This window comes from Panthera uncia, chromosome C2 (genome assembly GCF_023721935.1).
Source record: "Panthera uncia isolate 11264 chromosome C2, Puncia_PCG_1.0, whole genome shotgun sequence".
Taxonomy (NCBI): domain Eukaryota; kingdom Metazoa; phylum Chordata; class Mammalia; order Carnivora; family Felidae; genus Panthera; species Panthera uncia.
Window position 1 is genome coordinate 102,365,863 of NC_064810.1, and position 20,352 is coordinate 102,386,214.

The following is a 20,352-nucleotide window of genomic DNA, read 5'->3' on the forward strand; positions in this document are numbered from 1 at the left end:
GATCTTGAGCACCTTTTCATGTACCTGTTGTACTCATGTCTTCTTTGGAAAAATGTCTTTTCAGATCCTATGCCCATTTTTATTTTTATTTTTATTTTTATTTTTTTTAACGTTTATTTATTATTGAGAGACAGAGCGTGAACAGGGGAGGGGCAGAGAGAGAGGGAGACACAGAATCAGAAGCAGGCTCCTGGCTCTGAGCTGTCAGCACAGAGCCCGACGCGGGGCTCAAACTCACAAACTACAAGATCGTGACCCGAGCCGAAGATGGACACTTAACCGAGCCACCCAGGCGCCCCCCTCTGCCCATTTTTAAAATAGGATTTTTTTTTCTACTGAGTAGTATGAATTCTTTTTATGTTTTGGATATTAAACTCTTTAGCAAATACATGATTTGCCATTTTTTCCCCATTCTGTAGGTTGCCTTTTCATTTTGTTTATTTTCTTTGCTGTACAGAAAGCAGGTTTTTAGTTTGATGTAGTCCCACTTGTTGATTTTTGCTTTTGTTGACTTTGCTTTTGATGTCAAATCCAAAAAATCATTGCCTAAACCTATGTCTAGGTGCTTCATCTCTATGTTTTCTTCCAAGAGTTTTATGGTGTCAGCTCTTATGTTCAAGTCTTTAACCCATTTGAGTTGTATTTGTGTATGGTATAAGATAGAGGTTCACTTTCAATCTTCTGCATGTGACATGTGTCCTGTTTTCCCAACACCTTTTATTGAAGAAACTGTCCTTTCTCCATTGTATACTTTTGGTTCCTTTGTCATAAATTAATTGACATATATATGTGGTTTTTCTTCTGGGATCTCTATTCTGTTGCATTGATCTATTTCTGTTTTTATGTCAATACCATGCTGCTTTGATTACTATAGTTGTGTAATATGTTTGTTTTTTTTTTTAACGTTTATTTATTTTTGAGACAGAGACAGAGCATGAACGGGGGAGGGTCAGAGAGAGGGAGACACAGAATCCAAAACAGGCTCCAGGCTCTGAGCTGTCAGCACAGAGCCCGACGTGGGGCTCAAACTCACAGACCACGAGATCATGACCTGAGCCAAAGTCGGCCGCTTAACCGACTGAGCCACCCAGGCGCCCCAATAATATGGTTTTAAATCAGGAAGTGTGATACCTCCAGCTTTGTTCTTCTTTCTCAAGATTGCTTTTGCTATTTAAGTCTTTTGTGTTTCCATACAAATTTTGGGACTGCTCTATTTCTGTGAAAAAGACATTGGAATTTTGTAGGGATTGCATTGAATCACCACTTTGGGTAATATGACCATTTTAACAATATCAATTCTTCCAATTGATGAGCAGAATATCATTTCATTTATTTGTGTCTTTTTCAATTTCTTTCATCAGTGTCTTATAGTTTTCAGTGTACAGATCTTCCACTTCTTTGGTTAAATTTATTCCTAGGTATATTTTTCTTTTTGATGCAATTCTGAGATAGTTTTCTTAATTTCTCTGATAGTTCATTTTAAGGATGTACAATTTTTTGTGTCCTGCAACTTTACTGACTTCATTTATTTGTTCTAAGGTTTTTTTTTTTTGGTAGAGTCTTTAGGGTCAATGTGTGTATTTAAATACCATTTTTGTAATGTTAAAAAACAACAAAAATGACTTTATTTTTTTAACCATTTTTTATTTATTTATTTTTAATTTGACTATATTTATTTTTTTTTCAATATATGAAATTTATTGTCAAATTGGTTTCCATACAACACCCAGTGCTCATCCCAAAAGGTGCCCTCCTCAATACCCATCACCCACCCTGCCCTCCCTCCCACCCCCCATCAACCCTCAGTTTGTTCTCAGTTTTTAACAGTCTCTTATGCTTTGGCTCTCTCCCACTCTAACCTCTTTTTTTTTTTTTTTTTCCTTCCCCTCCCCCATGGGTTTCTGTTACATTTCTCAGGATCCACATAAGAGTGAAACCATATGGTATCTGTCTTTCTCTGTATGGCTTATTTCACTTAGCATCACACTCTCCAGTTCCATCCACGTTGCTACAAAAGGCCATATTTCATTCTTTCTCATTGCCATGTAGTACTCCATTGTGTATATAAACCACAATTTCTTTATCCATTCATCAGTTGATGGACATTTAGGCTCTTTCCATAATTTGGCTATTGTTGAGAGTGCTGCTATAAACATTGGGGTACAAGTGCCCCTATGCATCAGTACTCCTGTATCCCTTGGGTAAATTCCTAGCAGTGCTATTGCTGGGTCATAGGGTAGGTCTATTTTTAATTTTCTGAGGAACCTCCACACTGTTTTCCAGAGCGGCTGCACCAATTTGCATTCCCACCAACAGTGCAAGAGGGTTCCCATTTCTCCACATCCTCACCAGCATCTATAGTCTCCTGATTTGTTCATTTTGGCCACTCTGACTGGCGTGAGGTGATATCTGAGTGTGGTTTTGATTTGTATTTCCCTGATAAGGAGCGACGTTGAACATCTTTTCATGTGCCTGTTGGCCATCCAGATGTCTTCTTTAGAGAAGTGTCTATTCATGTTTTCTGCCCATTTCACTGGGTTATTTGTTTTTCGGGTGTGGAGTTTGGTGAGCTCTTTATAGATTTTGGATACTAGCCCTTTGTCCGATATGTCATTTGCAAATATCTTTTCCCATTCCGTTGGTTGCCTTTTAGTTTTGTTGGTTGTTTCCTTTGCTGTGCAGAAGCTTTTTATCTTCATAAGGTCCCAGTAATTCATTTTTGCTTTTAATTCCCTTGCCTTTGGGGATGGGTCGAGTAAGAGATTGCTATGGCTGAGGTCAGAGAGGTCTTTTCCTGCTTTCTCCTCTAGGGTTTTGATGGTTTCCTGTCTCACATTCGGGTCCTTTATCCATTTTGAATTTATTTTTGTGAATGGTGTGAGAAAGTGGTCTAGTTTCAACCTTCTGCATGTTGCTGTCCAGTTCTCCCAGCACCATTTGTTAAAGAGACTGTCTTTTTTCCATTGGATGTTCTTTCCTGCTTTGTCAAAGATGAGTTGGCCATACGTTTGTGGGTCTAGTTCTGGGGTTTCTATTCTATTCCATTGGTCTATGTGTCTGTTTTTGTGCCAATACCATGCTGTCTTGATGATGACAGCTTTGTAGTAGAGGCTAAAGTCTGGGATTGTGATGCCTCCTGCTTTGGTCTTCTTCTTGAAAATTACTTTGGCTATTCGGGGCCTTTTGTGGTTCCATATGAATTTTAGGATTGCTTGTTCTAGTTTCGAGAAGAATGCTGGTGCAATTTTGATTGGGATTGCGTTGAATGTGTAGATAGCTTTGGGTAGTATTGACATTTTGACAATATTTGTTCTTCCAATCCATGAGGGGGGAATGTCTTTCCATTTCTTTATATCTTCTTCAATTACCTTCATAAGCTTTCTATAGTTTTCAGCATACAGATCTTTTACATCTTTGGTTACATTTATTCCTAGGTATTTTATGCTTCTTGGTGCAATTGTGAATGGGATCAGCTTCTTTATTTGTCTTTCTGTTGCTTCATTGTTAGTGTATAAGAATGCAACTGATTTCTGTACATTGATTTTGGATCCTGCGACTTTGCTGAATTCATGTATCAGTTCTAGCAGACTTTTGGTGGAGTCTATCGGATTTTCCATGTATAATATCATGTCATGTGCAAAAAGCGAAAGCTTGACTTCATCTTTGCCAATTTTGATGCCTTTGATTTCCTTTTGTTGTCTGATTGCTGATGCTAGAACTTCCAGCACTATGTTAAATAACAGCGGTGAGAGTGGGCATCCCTGTCGTGTTCCTGATCTCAGGGAAAAAGCTCTCAGTTTTTCCCCATTGAGGATGATGTTAGCTGTGGGCTTTTCATAAATGGCTTTTATGATGTGTAAGTATGTTCCTTCTATCCCGACCTTCTCAAGGGTTTTTATTAAGAAAGGGTGCTGGATTTTGTCAAAGGCCTTTTCTGCATCGATTGACAGGATCATATGGTTCTTCTCTTTTTTTTTTATTAATGTGATGTATCACGTTGATTGATTTGCAAATGTTGAACCAGCCCTGCATCCCAGGAATGAATCCCACTTGATCATGGTGAATAATTCTTTTTATATGCTGTTGAATTCGATTTGCTAGTATCTTATTGAGAATTTTTGCATCCATATTCATCAGGGATAGTGGCCTGTAGTTCTCTTTTTTTACTGGGTCTCTGTCTGGTTTAGGAACCAAAGTAATACTGGCTTCATAGAATGAGTCTGGAAGTTTTCCTTCCCTTTCTATTTCTTGGAATAGCTTGAGAAGGATAGGTATTATCTCTGCTTTAAACGTCTGGTAGAACTCCCCTGGGAAGCCATCTGGTCCTGGACTCTTATTTGTTGGGAGATTTTTGATAACTGATTCAATTTCTTCGCTGCTTATGGGTCTGTTCAAGCTTTCTATTTCCTCCTGATTGAGTTTTGGAAGAGTGTGGGTGTTTAGGAATTTGTCCATTTCTTCCAGGTTGTCCAATTTGTTGGCATATAATTTTTCATAGTATTCCCTGATAATTGTTTGTATCTCTGAGGGATTGGTTGTAATAATTCCATTTTCATTCATGATTTTATCTAGTTGGGTCATCTCCCTTTTCTTTTTGAGAAGCCTGGCTAGAGGTTTGTCAATTTTGTTTATTTTTTCAAAAAACCAACTCTTGGTTTCATTGATCTGCTCTACTGTTTTTTTAGATTCTATATTGTTTACTTCTGCTCTGATCTTTATGATTTCTCTTCTTCTCCTGGGTTTAGGCTGCCTTTGCTGTTCTACTTCTATTTACTTTAGGTGTGCTGTTAGATTTTGTATTTGGGATTTTTCTTGTTTCTTGAGATAGGCCTGGATTGCGATTGTATTTTCCTCTCAGGACTGCCTTCGCTGCGTCCCAAAGCATCTGGATTGTTGTATTTTCATTTTCGTTTGTTTCCATATATTTTTTGATTTCTTCTCTAATTGCCTGGTTGACCCACTCATTCGTTAGTAGGGTGTTCTTTAACCTCCATGCTTTTGGAGGTTTTCCAGACTTTTTCCTGTGGTTGATTTCAAGCTTCATAGCATTGTGGTCTGAAAAAATGCATGGTATGATCTTAATTCTTGTACACTTATGAAGGGCTGTTTTGTGACCCAGTATATGATCTATCTTGGAGAATGTTCCATGTGCACTCGAGAAGAAAGTATATTCTGTTGCTTTGGGATGCAGAGTTCTAAATATATATGTCAAGTCCATCTGATCCAATGTATCATTCAGGGCCCTTGTTTCTTTATTGACCATGTGTCTAGATGATCTATCCATTTCTGTAAGTGGGGTGTTAAAGTCCCCTGCAATGACCACATTCTTATCAATAAGGTTGCTTATGTTTGTGAGTAATTGTTTTATATATTTGGGGGCTCCGGTATTCGGCGCATAGACATTTATAATTGTTAGCTCTTCCTGATGGATAGACCCTGTAATTATTATATAATGCCCTTCTTCATCTCTTGTTACAGCCTTTAAAGTCTAGTTTGTCTGATATAAGTATGGCTACTCCAGCTTTCTTTTGGCTTCCAATAGCATGATAAATAGTTCTCCATCCCCTCACTCTCAATCTAAAGGTGTCCTCAGATCTAAAATGAGTCTCTTGTAGACAGCAAATAGATGGGTCTTGTTTTTTTATCCATTCTGATAGCTATGTCTTTTGGTTGGCGCATTTAATCCATTTACATTCAGTGTTATTATAGAAAGATACGGGTTTAGAGTCATTGTGATGTCTGTATATTTTATGCTTGTAGTGATGTCTCTGGTACTTTGTCTCACAGGATGCCCCTTAGGATCTCTTGTAGGGCTGGTTTAGTGGTGACAAATTCCTTCAGTTTTTGTTTGTTTGGGAAGACCTTTATCTCTCCTTCTATTCTAAATGACAGACTTGCTGGATAAAGGATTCTCGGCTGCATATTTTTTCTGTTTAGCACACTGAAGATCTTGTGCCAATCCTTTCTGGCCTGCCAAGTTTCAAAAGAGAGATCAGTCACGAGTCTTATAGGTCTCCCTTTATATGTGAGGGCACGTTTATCCCTTGCTGCTTTCAGAATTTTCTCTTTATCCTTGTATTTTGCCAGTTTCACTATGGTGTGTCATGCAGAAGATCGATTCAAGTTACGTCTGAAGGGAGTTCTCTCTGCCTCTTGGATTTCAATGCCTTTTTCCTTCCCCAGTTCAGGGAAGTTCTCAGCTATTATTTCTTCAAGTACCCCTTCAGCGCCTTTCCCTCTCTCTTCCTCCTCTGGGATACCAATTATGCGTATATTATTTCTTTTTAGTGTATCACTTAGTTGTCTAATTTTCCCCTCATACTCCTGGATTTTTTTATCTTTTTCTCAGCTTCCTCTCTTTCCATAACTTTATCTTCTAGTTCACCTATTCTCTCCTCTGTCTCTTCAATCCGAGCCATCGTCGTTTCTATTTTGTTTTGCATTTCGTTTAAAGGGTTTTTCAACTCCTCGTGACTGTTCCTTAGTCCCTTGATCTCTGTAGCAAGAGATTCTCTGCTGTCCTCTATACTGTTTTCAAGCCCAGTGATTAATTTTATGACTATTATTCTAAATTCACTTTCTGTTACATTATTTAAATCCTTTTTGATCAGTTCATTAGCTGTTGTTATTTCCTGGAGATTCTTCTGAGGGGAATTCTTCCGTTTGGTCATTTTGGAGAGTCCCTGGAGTGGTGAGGACCTGCAGGGCACTTCCCCTGTGGTGTATAACTGGAGTTGGTGGGCGGGGCCGCAGTCCAACCTGATGTCTGCCCCCAGCCCACCGCTGGGGCCACAGTCAGACTGGTGTGTGCCTTCTCTTCCCCTCTCCTAGGGGCGGGATTCACTGTGGGGTGGCGTGGCCCGTCTGGGCTACTTGCACACTGCCAGGCTTGTGGTGCTGGGGATCTGGCGTATTAGCTGGGGTGGGTAGGCAAGGTGCACGGGGGGGTGGAGGGGCAGGCTTAGCTCGCTTCTCCTTAGGTGATCCACTTCAGGAGGGGCCCTGTGGCAGCGGGAGGGAGTCAGATCCTCTGCCAGAGGTTTGGCTCCGCAGAAGCACAGAGTTGGGTGTTTGCGTGGAGAGAGCAAGTTCCCTGGCAGGAACTGGTTCCCTTTGGGATTTTGGCTGGGGGATGGGCGAGGGAGATGGCGCTGGCAAGCGCCTTTGTTCCCCACCAAGATGAGCTCTGTCGTCCGGGGGCTCAGCAGCTCTCCCTCCCTTTGTCCTCCAGCCTTCCCGCTTTCCGAGCAGAGCTGTTAACTTATGACCTCCCAGACGCTAGGTCACGCTTGCTGTCGGAACACAGTCCGTCAGGCCCCTCCGCTTTTGCCAGCCCGACTCGGGGGCTCTGCTTGGCCGGCAGGCTGCCCCTCCGCCCTGGCTCCCTCCCGCCAGTCCGTGGAGCGCGCACCGCCTCGCCGCCCTTCCTACCCTCTTCCGTGGGCCTCTCGTCTGCGCTTGGCTCCAGAGACTCCATTCTGCTAATCCTCTGGCGGTTTTCTGGGTTATTTAGGCAGGTGTAGGTGGAATCTAAGTGATCAGCAGGACGCGCGGTGAGCCCAGCGTCCTCCTATGCCGCCATCTTCCAACCGTTCCCAAAAAAAATGACTTTTAAAACACTTGGGGGAAATATTTGGAAGAAGTATTTGGAAGTTATATGGCTATCTATTCCTCAGACTATAACCTGTTTTGGGATTGGACCAAGTAATTAGGAGTTAAGAGTTACTGAACTACATTATTTAAGTTCCTTGCAAAATTGTACTGATCTACAATATTATGCCTATACTGAGGATCTCATGTTTAAAAGCCCTATGTAACATACTTAGTGTAAAAATGGTTGAATATGTCATTCTTGACATTACAGTGTTTTTTAAAGTTATTTATTTTGAGAAAGAACACATGTGAATGGGGGAGAGGCAGAGAGAGTGACAGAGAGAGAATCCCAAGCAGGCTCTGTACTATCAACACAGAGCGCAATGCAGGGCTTGAACCCACAAACCTTGGGATCATAACCTGAGCTGAAATCAAGAGTCAACTGTTTAACCAACCGAGCTACCCAGGTGCCCCCCACCTTTTTTTTTTAGTAAGTTCTACGCCCAACATGAATTTATGACCCCAAGATCCAGAGTCACATGTTCTGGGGCACCTAGGAGGCTCAATCAATTGAGCCTCTGACTCCTGATCTTGGCTCAGGTCATGATCTCACATTTTGTGGGATCAAACCCTGCAGTGGGCTCTGTATTGACAGTGCAGAGCCTGCTTGGGATTCTCTCTCCCTCTCGCCCCTTCCACCCCTTTCAAAATAAATAAATAAACTTAAAAAAAAAAAAAAAAAAAGAGTTGCATGCTCTACCAACTGAGCCATCCAGGTGTCCCTACAGTGTCCTCTTTATGAGAACTTACAGGAGAAACTTCTTCCAGATTTCAGTACCAGGAAGATTTATGCTTCTCTCAAGCACCTCTGGTTTTTACTTACAAACACTGAATCCTTTAATTGAACTTTTTATTTCCTGCTATAAAACTCAGAACCAAGGTATGACCTTATTTTTGCAGCTTTGCTTTTCCCTTTTGCCTTGGTTCCTTTAATTACTTTTTGAGGATCTTGTTTTGTGTGTCCTTTTTGCAAACGACCTCAAATCAGTTTCAGTGTAAGTTACAGAATGGTTGGGTGGCTGAACGAATAGTGTATGGATGAGTGGATGGGCAGATGGGAAAATTGATGTATTTGTAGTTTGATTTTTTTTTTTTTTTTTTTACCTTTACATTCCACCTTCTGGAGCCCTGTTTAAAAAAAAAAAAAGATTAATTTCACTTCTATAAGTTTGCCTTTTAAATATTTCATGACAGTTATATTCCCTTGGCTTTCTCTTCTTCAGGTTAAAAATTAGAAATGTCTAAACACTTTTATGTCAGACTCAGTTCTATCATACCTGAGGTGGGTTTCAATGTTCATTGGGCCATGCATTTGCCATCATTGACTTGCTCTCCTCTACTTTTCCTTATATTCCCCCAGAAACTTGAACCCTCTTCTATTTCTACAGGCCTTGTTTCCACTCTCTAGGACCCACTTCCAAGACCACTTCTTCAACTTTGTCCTCACCCACAGCTTCTCCATGTATGAAGTCTCAAGATCCAGTATCCCAGTTTCCTACTCCACTGGCCTACCTCTAGCACTTCTTACCTTTCTCCCACTACACTTGCTCCTTGACATCAAGGTATCTACACTCTCAACCCTTCCCATTTTATTTCGTCTGCCACTCCAACTCTTCCTTGTCTGTCCAAATCTCATTTCTCTTTTCCTACATAATCTTTCACCCACAGCCTATCACCTCAGCCAAAACCAGTCATTAAAAAGAGCTGACAACTTTTTTAAGTGCAGTTAATTTTTGTTTTTCATCAAAGTGTTTCTACTCTTAATCCACAAATCATCAGTGCCCATGATTAACTGGGAAAGTTTTTGAATTTCCACAACTTTATCTGAATTTCATACCAAGAACCCAGTGTCAACCAGTGTGTATATACTGGCATTTGAAATACATTTTTCTGTCTCAGGCCCCACGAATGTTAAGTGCTTCCTATACATACTTTAATATTACAACCATCTGAGGTGGGTAGTCTCCCCACTTTACAGAAGAGAAAACAGCGTTAGGAAGTCATGCAACTTGCTAATGGTCACATAACTAGTAAATCTAGAGTCTGGAGATTCACATGGGCAGTCAACTCTAAATCATTATGTTATTCTGTAGGAGGTTCTACCAACCATATTCCACCACAAGCATATAAATACAATCTTAATTTAGGAAGCTATTTTGTCCTTGTTTCCATATTAGCTGGCATTGAGGATTTAGTTATAATGTTAGACTCGATGTTTCTCATTTTTATGCTGAGCATACAAAAACCTTTGTTTTTTTTATTTTTATTATTTTTTTAAGATACTGGACAAGATTTGCCAGCTATTTTAAAGAAATGTTTTTCAATTTTTAAAATTAATGAAGTCAGACCAGGAAGGAGGCACACTTGGGTGTTGAAGGAACTGGCTGAACGAAACACAAAAAAACAATATATGAGTTGTTTTTCTTGACCATTTCAGGTTTTATCCATAAAGCATTTATGCGTTTCCACAAACAATTTTATGAGTCATTAAAGATTTCTGGCCTAGATTCCATTATATTTTTAATAATAGTTCCTTTAATTTTGACCTTTTTAAATTAAAATTTTATTTTATGGTGGGGGGAGAGGGGGAGGGAGAGAGAGAGAGAGAGAGAGATAGAAAGCTAGCATGCGAGCAGTGGGAGGGGCAGAGGGAGAGGGAGAGAGAGAATCCCAAGCAGGCTCTGTGCTAACAGCACAGAATTAGTTCAATGTGGGGCTTGAACTCATGGAACCATGGGATCATGATATGAGCCCAAATCAAGAGTCAGATAGATGCTCAACTGACTGAGCCAGGCACCCCTAATAATACTTCCTTTGAGCAGCAAATAACAAATAATAGCTACCATATTTTGCTTGTGAAAAAATAAAGACGATTCTAATGTGATGCTTTGCAGCTATAGCCACAGCTCTAATAATAAAATATTCTACGAGGTTAAATTAATTGCATGTTGAAAATTTAGTGGTTAAGGGTACTAACTCTGGAGTCAGAGAGGCTGGATCTGCCTCCTGGATCTTCTACTTATCATCCCTGTGACTTTGGACACACTACTCAGCCTCTCTGGCTGCCCTTTTCTCATCTATAAAATGGGGTTAGTCCTTAGCTCCTCCTGTTATGAATTTTAAATGAGATAATATATGAAAGATGCCTTGAACAGCACCTGCCACATGTAAACATCCAATGAATTATAGTTATCATTGTTATCATTATCATGGTAGCAAGGGAATAGTGCCACTTCTCACAGCAGCTGCCAAGCTTATGTCTAAAATAGTGCACATGTTTGCATTTCACTCTTTGGAAAAATAGCTACAATATAAATTGCTACCAAATTTTAAATCTGAGGTAGAGTTGCTAGAAATGATATTTAACCTACCAAAATTAATTGCCAGAACTCACACACAATACTATAAGTTTCAGAAATTCACTTATGAAATTCTTAATTATAAACAGATTGAAATGAAATTAGGTGTCCACAAAAAGCTTAGGAAGACCCCCAAACAGTCCAGAAACTGTAGAAACTCTAACACTCCTCAGGAGGTGGTTTCAAACACCTGAGGAGAAGGCAGAACATGTGGAAGACTTGGCCGGTATCAGAGAGCTCCCTCAAACACCAAAATAAACAGGAACAACTAAATGGTGATACGTTTCACAGAAAGCTTAGGAATATGCCAAAGCACAAACCAGACCCAGCAAAAACTACGAATCCTCACAGGAATGCTTAAGTCACCTAAAATAAAACCAGAACCCAAGGAAGAAGACCTGGCAGCTATCAGCTCCTATAAATACCAAAAGACCCAGTGGAACAAATAAATGATGATTATGTTCACAGAAAGCTTAGAACACTTGAAAGCTGAACCCAGAGCCAGTAGAAATTCTAGCAGGTGTCAGGAGGCTACTGAAAACACCTAAAGTGAAACCAGAACCTTGGGAGACCTGGCAGGTATCAGAGAATTCCTACAAACACCAACAGGACTAGAGGAATAAACCAATGGTTGTGACCTCCACAAAAAGCTTAGAACAGTCCAAAGCACAAATCATAACCATTAGAAAATCTCAGAACCCTTGGGAGACCACTGGGGACAACTGAGGAAAAGGCAGACTCCATACAAGATCTGAAGGCATCAAAGAGCTCATAAAAACACCAAAGCGAGCAATACAACCAGAGAGCAAAAGCAACCAGAACTCCTTCTCTCCCAGATGGAAATGTGGAAAGGTGAAAATCTCACTCAGAGCTATCAGGAGTTTGTTTGGAATGCCTAGGAAAAGTGGACCCAGTGGAAGACTCAACAGGAACCAAGGGCCTTATGAAAATCACACAACAAATGGTGGACCCTTAGAATATAAGACAATCAACAAGAAGCTCGGGACAGCTACCAGCTGTCCCAGGGAGAATGTGAATTAGCTGAACCAACAATCAAGAAACTTCTGAAAACTTCTGTGGAAAAGATTGAACCTAGAGAAGACCCAATGGGCACCAACAGACAAAACTCCTAAAGAAAAGAACCCAGGAGAAGACTTGACAGGTGTCAAGAACCTCAGGACAGCTCCAAAGCAGAAGTGGGAGTTGGCAGAAAATCCTACAGGCATGAAAGAGAACCTTAGGAAAACTGCTAAGGTGCAGCCAGTAGAAGAGTCAGCAGGCATTACGATATAGCAACTCCAAATTTTAAAAGCTTCCTCATAACCTTACTTAGGAAGGATTCAGATACATCAGAGAGATTATAAGAAAAACCTAAAATAGCTATAATAAAAGATGTTAAAAATACTCAGGAAAACCAAGTAGTAGAGGGGCACCTGGGTGGCTCAGTTGGTTGAGCATCCAATTTTGGCTCAGGTCATGGTCTCACAGTTCGCAAGTTTGAGCCCTGCATCGGGCTCCATGCTGACAGCTCAGAGCCTGGAGCCTGCTTCAGATTCTGCGTCTCCCTCTCTCTCTCTGCCCCTCCCTGCTCATACTCTGTTTCTCTCTCAAAAATAAATAAACATTAAAAAAAAAAAAAAAGAAAACCAAGTATTAGGAAAAGATATTAGAACATACATGGGATGGTGTACATATTTTTCAGTCAAAAGAAAATGTAGAAAGCCACACAACATTAAAAAAAAAAACACCAAAAGAAAACCTGGAGCCAATAGTTATTAGTACTGTATCGAAACCATCAAGAAAAAAGAGAAATGCACTTGAAGACTTCAAACAAAAGACATGATGTTTGGAAGGTGACTATAGTGGATTTGAAGAAATGTTTGATTCGGTGCACAAAAGTAAGGATGGACCAGATCTCAGCCAAGTAAACTCTTGTAGTCCTTGTGAATATGAATCCAAAATTAATGCCTCTCAAACTGAAGATGTGTGGCCTAAGAACATGCAAGATGGAGTTACTCAAAGAACAAGATTTACCCTAAAAAACATAAAAGTTTCAAGAATCTAAACACTTGCCTAGTCCAACAGGTAATGTGCAGAGATGAATGTAAAGAAATATGAGGTTAATTTTCAAGCAAAGCTGAGTCAGCATTGTCCCTATATCCCAGACACAGATATAGAACTCTAGAGTCTCAGATGCTTGTGTCAACAGAAATACTTCAAATAAAGAAAAATTAAAAGAATACTGTGAAGAGCTTCCAAGAGAAAAACTCAGAAGATGGAGCTATGGAAAAAAGACACAGACTGTAACATCAGAGGAAGAAGTAAACTGGTGTAAATCTATGGGAATCTGATCATTTGGCTAGCTCAACAGGGGTCATGCACATGGAGAAACGTGACAAACCAATGAACAGTTTGCAAGAAAAAAGCTAAACCTACAAATGAAGAGAAGATACTTTTAGGACCCAGGAAAATAATAAATATTAATTTTGATCTGGTAAAATCTTTGGTCAATACATAAGAAAAAAATTCTCACAAACCAAAATAAAACAGGTGTTAACGTGGAGAGTTCTAATCCTTTCTCTGATCAAACAAACGTAGCCAACAAAGAGGCAGAAGATAAAACTATTCACAGTTCCTTAGATAAAATCTGAACCACTACAGTAGGGATTCTTCAAGATCATCTAGAGGCAGGAATAAAAGAAATGTAAAGTTAGAGGTACTGTCTAATCTACTCAGTAAAACTGTGATACTACATACAGAAGTTCAGAGCCCATGCAGAAATCTGTAAGAATGTAAAAGATACAGCAATCAATGGTAAATCAAACTATCCTTGAGGTCTAAAGGCTCAAATAAGGTCCTCTCTGTAAGAACAGAAGGATATGATCTTTTATCTAGTATAACAAGTAGAATGTCTGTGAGCAAGAATGAGAAGAAAACAGTTAACTATTCCTCAGATAAAATGACAGACACAGAGGAAACCACAAAGATGCCTGTGAGGAAAACCTAGAAGCATAAAGATATAGCAGTCAATGGACAAATAATGTCCTTGAGGTTTGGAAGCCAAAATAAGGTCCCTGTCACTACTAAGATTCAAGGGTCTAATTCTCTGCCCTTATAAATATAGCAGAGGGCACATTTTTAGGGGAAAGACAGGGAGAAAAGTGCTGACAATCTCTCTAGAAAATTTCAAGTGAGGAAGCAAAATATAAAAAGGTAAATCAAGAATTACTGTTTGAGATCCAGAAAAATGAAAATTCTTTCTAGAGGGATGCAAAGATACGATCATTTGCTCAGTGACAAGATAAAATCTCTATGGATAAGAACGAAAAATATGTTTACAGTCCTTCCATGAATAAAAAGGAAAACTACCTGGCTCAAAACTGGAAACCAAGAGAAGTCAGATGCAAACAGAAAAACAAAGAAAACACTTCAGAAAAATAACATTTATCAAAAGAAGAAACCGTGCAAAAGGCCGAGCCATAACCAGAGTGATACTAAATCACAGAAAAGAGAAACTTGGAGTCCTACAACATGTGTTTCAGTGAAAACATCTACTGAAAATTCAAAGCAAGATAATAACAACATACAAAGAAAATAAGAACTAGGAGAAATCAAGACAATGAAGGTGCTTAGCTAAGAAGTTGAAGAGGAAAAAAAAGTGATAATCTTTAGGTTGATGGCAAACATAAATGTCCATCATAGTATAATTTTTGTCATAAAATTTAAACTGAGGGCGGCCTGACTGGCTTAGTCAGTGGAGCAAGCGACTCTTGATCTCAGGGTTGTGAGTTCCAACCTCACATCAAGTGTAGGGACTACTTAAAAATAAAATCTTTTTTTTTTTAAGCAAATTCTGTAAGTAAAAGAAAATAAATAAAATTAGGTTCTATATGTATTTAAATATAATCAAAGTATTGGTTTTATTTGACATTTGATTACTTTATAGGCAAAATTTTAAAAAAGGAATTAAGACATCCTTTCCTTCATAAAGATGGAAGGAGGTCTTAATTATTTTTTAAAAATTTTCCTCCGTCTTTATGGAGGAAAGGATATCTTAATTCCTTACAGTTAGCTGCTTGTTGATTCATTCTTTGTTGATAAAATACCTTCCCTTAGCTTTTCATCTTTTACCAATGGATGAAAGGAGAATGAAAGAGTAAATTGTAAACTAGTGCGATCAGATATAAACTTGCCAAATATTCTATCACTGATTCGTTGCCAGCAACTTACAGTTTTGCAGAGATGGTTAACGCTGGGCTGCTCAAAATAAAACGATTCATCATTGTTTCTTTCAATCTGGAAATCCAAATTAATTATGTTCATAAAATTTATACAGAAATCAGTACAGAACATTGTATAAATCTGAACACCATATTCATGTTTATAACATAATAAGTTCCAGCTATGAACTGTTTCCTTTATTAATTCCACTTGAGAGAAACTGTATACATAAAGTACATTAAGGTACTTAGCATATTGTCTTTTAAACTGTCGAGGCCATTTCCTTAATATTCCCTTCAGCCTTTACAATTGAATCTTGTTTTCCTTATATAGTACACCTCATGCCCTTTGGCATAATTGCCAAAGCCATTTTCCATGGTTGATTTAATGGCCTCTTAAAACTGTCATTCTATCTCAAGAAGACATTATCCCCTTTGTTATGATATTGAACACCAACAACAAAATTGCTTTTAAGCAGATTATTTTATATGTGTGTGTGTGTATACACATGTATAATTATATAATATATAAAAATATAAACAGAAAATAGTCATGTCTTTAAGCAACTGGCGATTTTATACATACATAAATATATACATATATATACACATATATATACATATGTGTGTGTATATGTATATATATGTGTATATATATATACCTGTGCTCTGACCTATATATAAAAGATTGAAAATAAGTAAAATCATCATATCATGAATTATTTTCAAGTGAGAGAATAACTTTTCTACATTAATGTTTTTTACATTTCTATTCTCTACTAGTTCTATGTAATAAATAATTTCCAGGTAATATCTATAAAATTGAACATCTAAATACTGCCCGTAGTACCTTAAAAATATTTCTATCCAGATATTTTAGCAATGTGAATACACAGGTTCTGTATTAACGTGGTGTGTTATATATGTGTTTGTGTTACCATGAAACACATTCATTCATCGTTAATAAAAATAGTTTTTAAGAATTTTTTTCCCACAAAATTGTGCTTGGTAAATCAATGAAGTGCAAGAAAAACACAGAGTCAAACTCATTTTTATTAAATGAGGGATGTGCATAAAAGCTTATGTGATGACTAGGAAAAAAACCAAACGTAGTTTGTTGTAATTTTAAAATTTAGTGTAATCTCCTTCATGATTACTGTTACGTTACAGACATTCTGACTCTTAGGGAGAGAATTGTTCCATAGTTGATACAAAGGAAATATACTTGATTCATATTATAAGTATATTTTTACAAGATTTTGTTGCAAAGGTCAAGATGTTAGTAATAGCAACAACATACAGGATGGATATATATATGGATATTTATGTTGATGTTTCAGATATGGGGAATTTGAAGAAGTGTCTAAAACAGTGTACCCTCAAAGGATAAATAATTTAAAAGATTAAGGCAACTTTCCAGTTTGTTTGAATGGTGGGTAGTATTGATAGCCACGCGTAAAACTAAGATTTATAGTGTTTGACTAACATGAATATACGCAATTATTCAATATGCTATGATTTCATTAAATCTTGTGCCATTGTCAATTCATGTAGTCTCAACTCATTGTTTTGCCAACTCACAGCTTAAGACTGCTTATAAATAACAAAGATACACATTTCATATTTTAATACATACCGTATAGTCACACATCTGATACAATTTACAGAGAGAAAGATTTTAATGTTTTTCTATGCTTTAATACACTTCAAATGATTTCAATGACAGGGTCATTAGCTTTTAGAACTTTAGAGTAAACCATTCTGTTCTATTACAATTCAGACATTTTAAGATTTCTTAGAACTGCCAGACTTTTTCTATTCGCCTTTAAAAGTTTAAATCATTTTCTCACAGTAATTTCTCAATTAAATCATTTCTCAAATTAATCAAATCATCAGTTTCTTCTAATACAATTTCAGGACTGTCAAAGTTTTCGATCATAAAATCAGTGTTTCTAGGTACATATGTGTGGTTCCCGTGTAAAATCTTTCTTAATAACACTCATCTTTCCACAAGCAGAGAAACCTTTTGTTTCCTACTTTTCATGACAATCATAAAGTATAATAATTATATGGTATACAATGTGTATATTGTACATATACAATATACATATGTACATTATACATAATGCATTTTAATATATTATTTTAAATTACCATTTGCTTAAAGGACATTTCATAGGATGGTGGAACTGATACAATAAACTGACATTTATTTTTTTCTTAGGATAGGTTGACTAAATCCTTCTGTAGTACATTACTTGCACAATTATGGCTTTGAAGAGAAGTCACAAGTCACAAGTTCTTATGTTTTGTATCATGTTGTGGAATGTATTTTAAAATAGAGGGAAAAGTGCATGACATCATGCTTCATGGTACGGCATACATGTATCAATCATTTCTACATATAACTATGTGGTGAATGACACAATTAAGACCTAGACTACACAATCTATAGTTATTACAAAAAGTTATATGTTATGACACAGTACTAAAAATAAAATATATTCATCTCAAATAGTGAAAATAAGATATCCGTCATGTGTTTTAATGTCACATATGTTGTCTCGTTTGACCATGCCTCCTTTTTTCCCCCATTGTAAATGAAATAATGTCCAACATTTTATTAAACAATAATGACAATTTAGGCCATTAAGACCTAAAAAAGAGGAAAAGACGATTATCATGTCATTAACTGCACACACTCCTGATACGTTCAATCCATGGTAAAAATATAAAAATAAAAGACAAATAAATATAAGTATCTTCTCAGTAACTGAAAAATCAAAAGCCCAACTGTACCTTATTACAAATACGGTCTTCAATATACCTAAATGCTGTATCTTCAATAGGTACACCCCCTAACTGGATATCCTGGGTATTCCTCATCAAATTGTGAGCCATCAGCTGTGACTATACTTGGCCAGGAAGATAGCAAGTTTTTTTTGGTGGAGGGTGGGTGTTCTCCGTAAGGGAGGGATTCAATCATACCTAGGAGCTGATCTCCCCGACCGCGCGCAGCAGTCTCCAGTGGTGGCTCACCCCCACGGCTCCTAGCCCTTGGCTTATCTTCGGAGACCGTGACCTGTCTGGGCAAGAGGGAGAGGTATGGAACTGCGTCCCTTTCCCTTCATCCCTAAAGGTTGCTACCTTTCTCCCGACTCACGAAAGGGCTCACGTGTTCTCTTTGATTCGGAAAGCAGGCACTTAAGAGTGAACACAGTCTGAGCAGAGGCTGAGGGTAGGGACGGCCTTCGAAGTTGCGCTCCTGGGTTGTCCGCTGCTGTGGCCCCCGCCGCGCGCGCCTAACGTTTCCTTGAACCGAATGAAACGTAGGGAAACTTAAGATCTCGAGGGGGGGGGGGCGGGGTGAGGAACGGGGGTGGGGGCGGGAAACGGGAGTGACTCCAGCCCAGTCGCCGAGCGACGGGCGATTCGGCCCGGGTACCAGGCGGGGTCTGAGGCAGTTGGCGGTGGCAGGTATCACCTCGGCCGTTGCGTCCCACCCGCAGCCCACCTAGCCCCGTTCTGTCCGCGCGGTCCTCGAGCGGCCGTAGACGCTCAGATGAGCGGGAAGCGGCCCTCCCCGCCGTCTGACTCCCCGGCGCCGCCGCCTCGTGGGCGGCCAAGCACCGACACGGGCAGCACGACCTCCCCGGGGCTGAGCTGCTGCAGCCGCATGGACTCCTCGTAGGTGGGCAGGTACTTGACCTCCTCGTAGCTGGGCAGCTGCAGGAAGACCGGCGAGACTACGCGAAGCTCGTGCTCGGAGGCGCAGGAGGGGGCCGAGCGCCCTCCGCCTCCCCGGCCCCCGCCTCCACTGTCCAGCAGTGAGTCCTGGGAGCCGGCAGCCGCCTCGTCGCGCATTAGCGCGGGCGAGTCGTCGTCGTCGTCGGGCGGCCCCGCGGCCCCCGGCGGCCCCGCGCCCCCCGGCGGCCCGGGCCGTGCTTGCCCGGGCCGCGCCTGACCGCGCGGGTACCTGCGTGGGCTGGGGCAAATGATGCGCTGCAGGAAGTAGCCGATGGCGAAGAGCACTAGCAGGATAAGCAGCCCCGAGAGCTTGCGGACGAACCAGCCCACGTTGTCGAGGAAGGCGTGCAGCGGCAGCTTGCAGCAGCGCACCGCTGTGGCGTTGGCCGCGTCGCAGCAGCGCTCCCGCTCGCCACACGCCAGGTCCGCGCAGCCCCCGCCGCCCCGCGAGGGCGCCACAAGCGCCAGCGTCAGCAGTAGCAGCAGCGGCAGCAGCGGCGGCGGTGCGGGCGCCACCGACAGGCCCTCGGCTGTGACCCCGGGCCCCCACATGGCCCGCGCAGACCGCTGCTAATGTCCCGGGCGGGGGTTGGGGGATCCGTCTGTCCGCGTGTCCGTCGGCCCCTCCCTGGGCGCTCCGCTGGGTCCAGCGCGCCGCCTCCCGCGCCTCGGCTACCTGCGGCCGGAGCAGTCCTCACTTGGCCACGCTTGGGCGGAAGGAGGAGCCCAAGGCGCGCAGAGGCTGCGGGAGGCGGCCTCTCCTCGCAGCCGGAGCGGCTTCCTGAGCTTCTGACCTTAACCGCGAGCGCCCAGCCTCCCGGGTAGAGCTCTGGGCGTTCGGAGCCGCCCAAAATGGCAGAGGCAGCCTGTGCGTGGCTGCCGTGGGCATCTTCGCCCTGGCCGTCCGCGCTTTTGCAAGCCCCCTTGTCACTCTCCGGGGCTGGAAGGGTTAACGCTCCGCGCTCAGCTCTGGAGCCCCCTGATCTTGATTAATTCAGCCGTCGCGCTCTTCCTTGCTAGTCGGGCGGGGGCTCTTGCTAGCGTAGGTGTCTCAGTTTTAAGTGATTGGATTTCCCCAGGAATGTTATTTAAATTGACTTGCGACTGGGATTCGCTTACCATCTTTCTTCTGATCTTTCTGATTAAAAATGGATGATGTCCATTAATGGCTAGAGCAGCCCCGAAGTCGTCCCAGAGCTTGGGGGCTGGGGACCGCCGGATGGTTCTGGGCAGATCCGTGGGACTGTGAAGCTGCACTCCACAAGACCTCCCGAACAGATAAAGAATTCCCGGGAGAGGCTTAGGTCAAGGCACCACAGAAGTATCCCCTGGGAGGCAGGGGAACCCTCTGCCAAGGTGACTCTAGTTGCCCA

General features: G+C 40.9%; 1 protein-coding gene and 1 long non-coding RNA gene across 2 annotated transcripts; both read right to left on the reverse strand.

Annotated features, from left to right (window-relative positions):
* Positions 1 to 8,762: 8,762 nt before the first annotated feature.
* Positions 8,763 to 18,426, reverse strand: LOC125921203 (uncharacterized). Its single transcript, XR_007457335.1, has 3 exons — positions 18,221 to 18,426; positions 15,243 to 15,308; positions 8,763 to 8,781 (listed from the first exon to the last, which is right to left on the reverse strand). It is a non-coding gene; the product is annotated as an uncharacterized LOC125921203 (long non-coding RNA).
* Positions 18,427 to 18,782: 356 nt separating this feature from the next.
* Positions 18,783 to 19,728, reverse strand: CC2H3orf80 (chromosome C2 C3orf80 homolog). Its single transcript, XM_049628630.1, has one exon. It carries the CDS (start codon positions 19,529 to 19,531, stop codon positions 18,791 to 18,793), a length of 741 nt encoding a protein of 246 aa, XP_049484587.1. The 5' UTR covers positions 19,532 to 19,728; the 3' UTR covers positions 18,783 to 18,790.
* Positions 19,729 to 20,352: the final 624 nt, after the last annotated feature.

Bases quoted from the DNA above. Each gene is read 5' to 3' on its own strand.
- CC2H3orf80 (XM_049628630.1), bottom strand. From the start codon at position 19,531: ATGTGGGGGCCCGGGGTCACAGCCGAGGGCCTGTCGGTGGCGCCCGCA.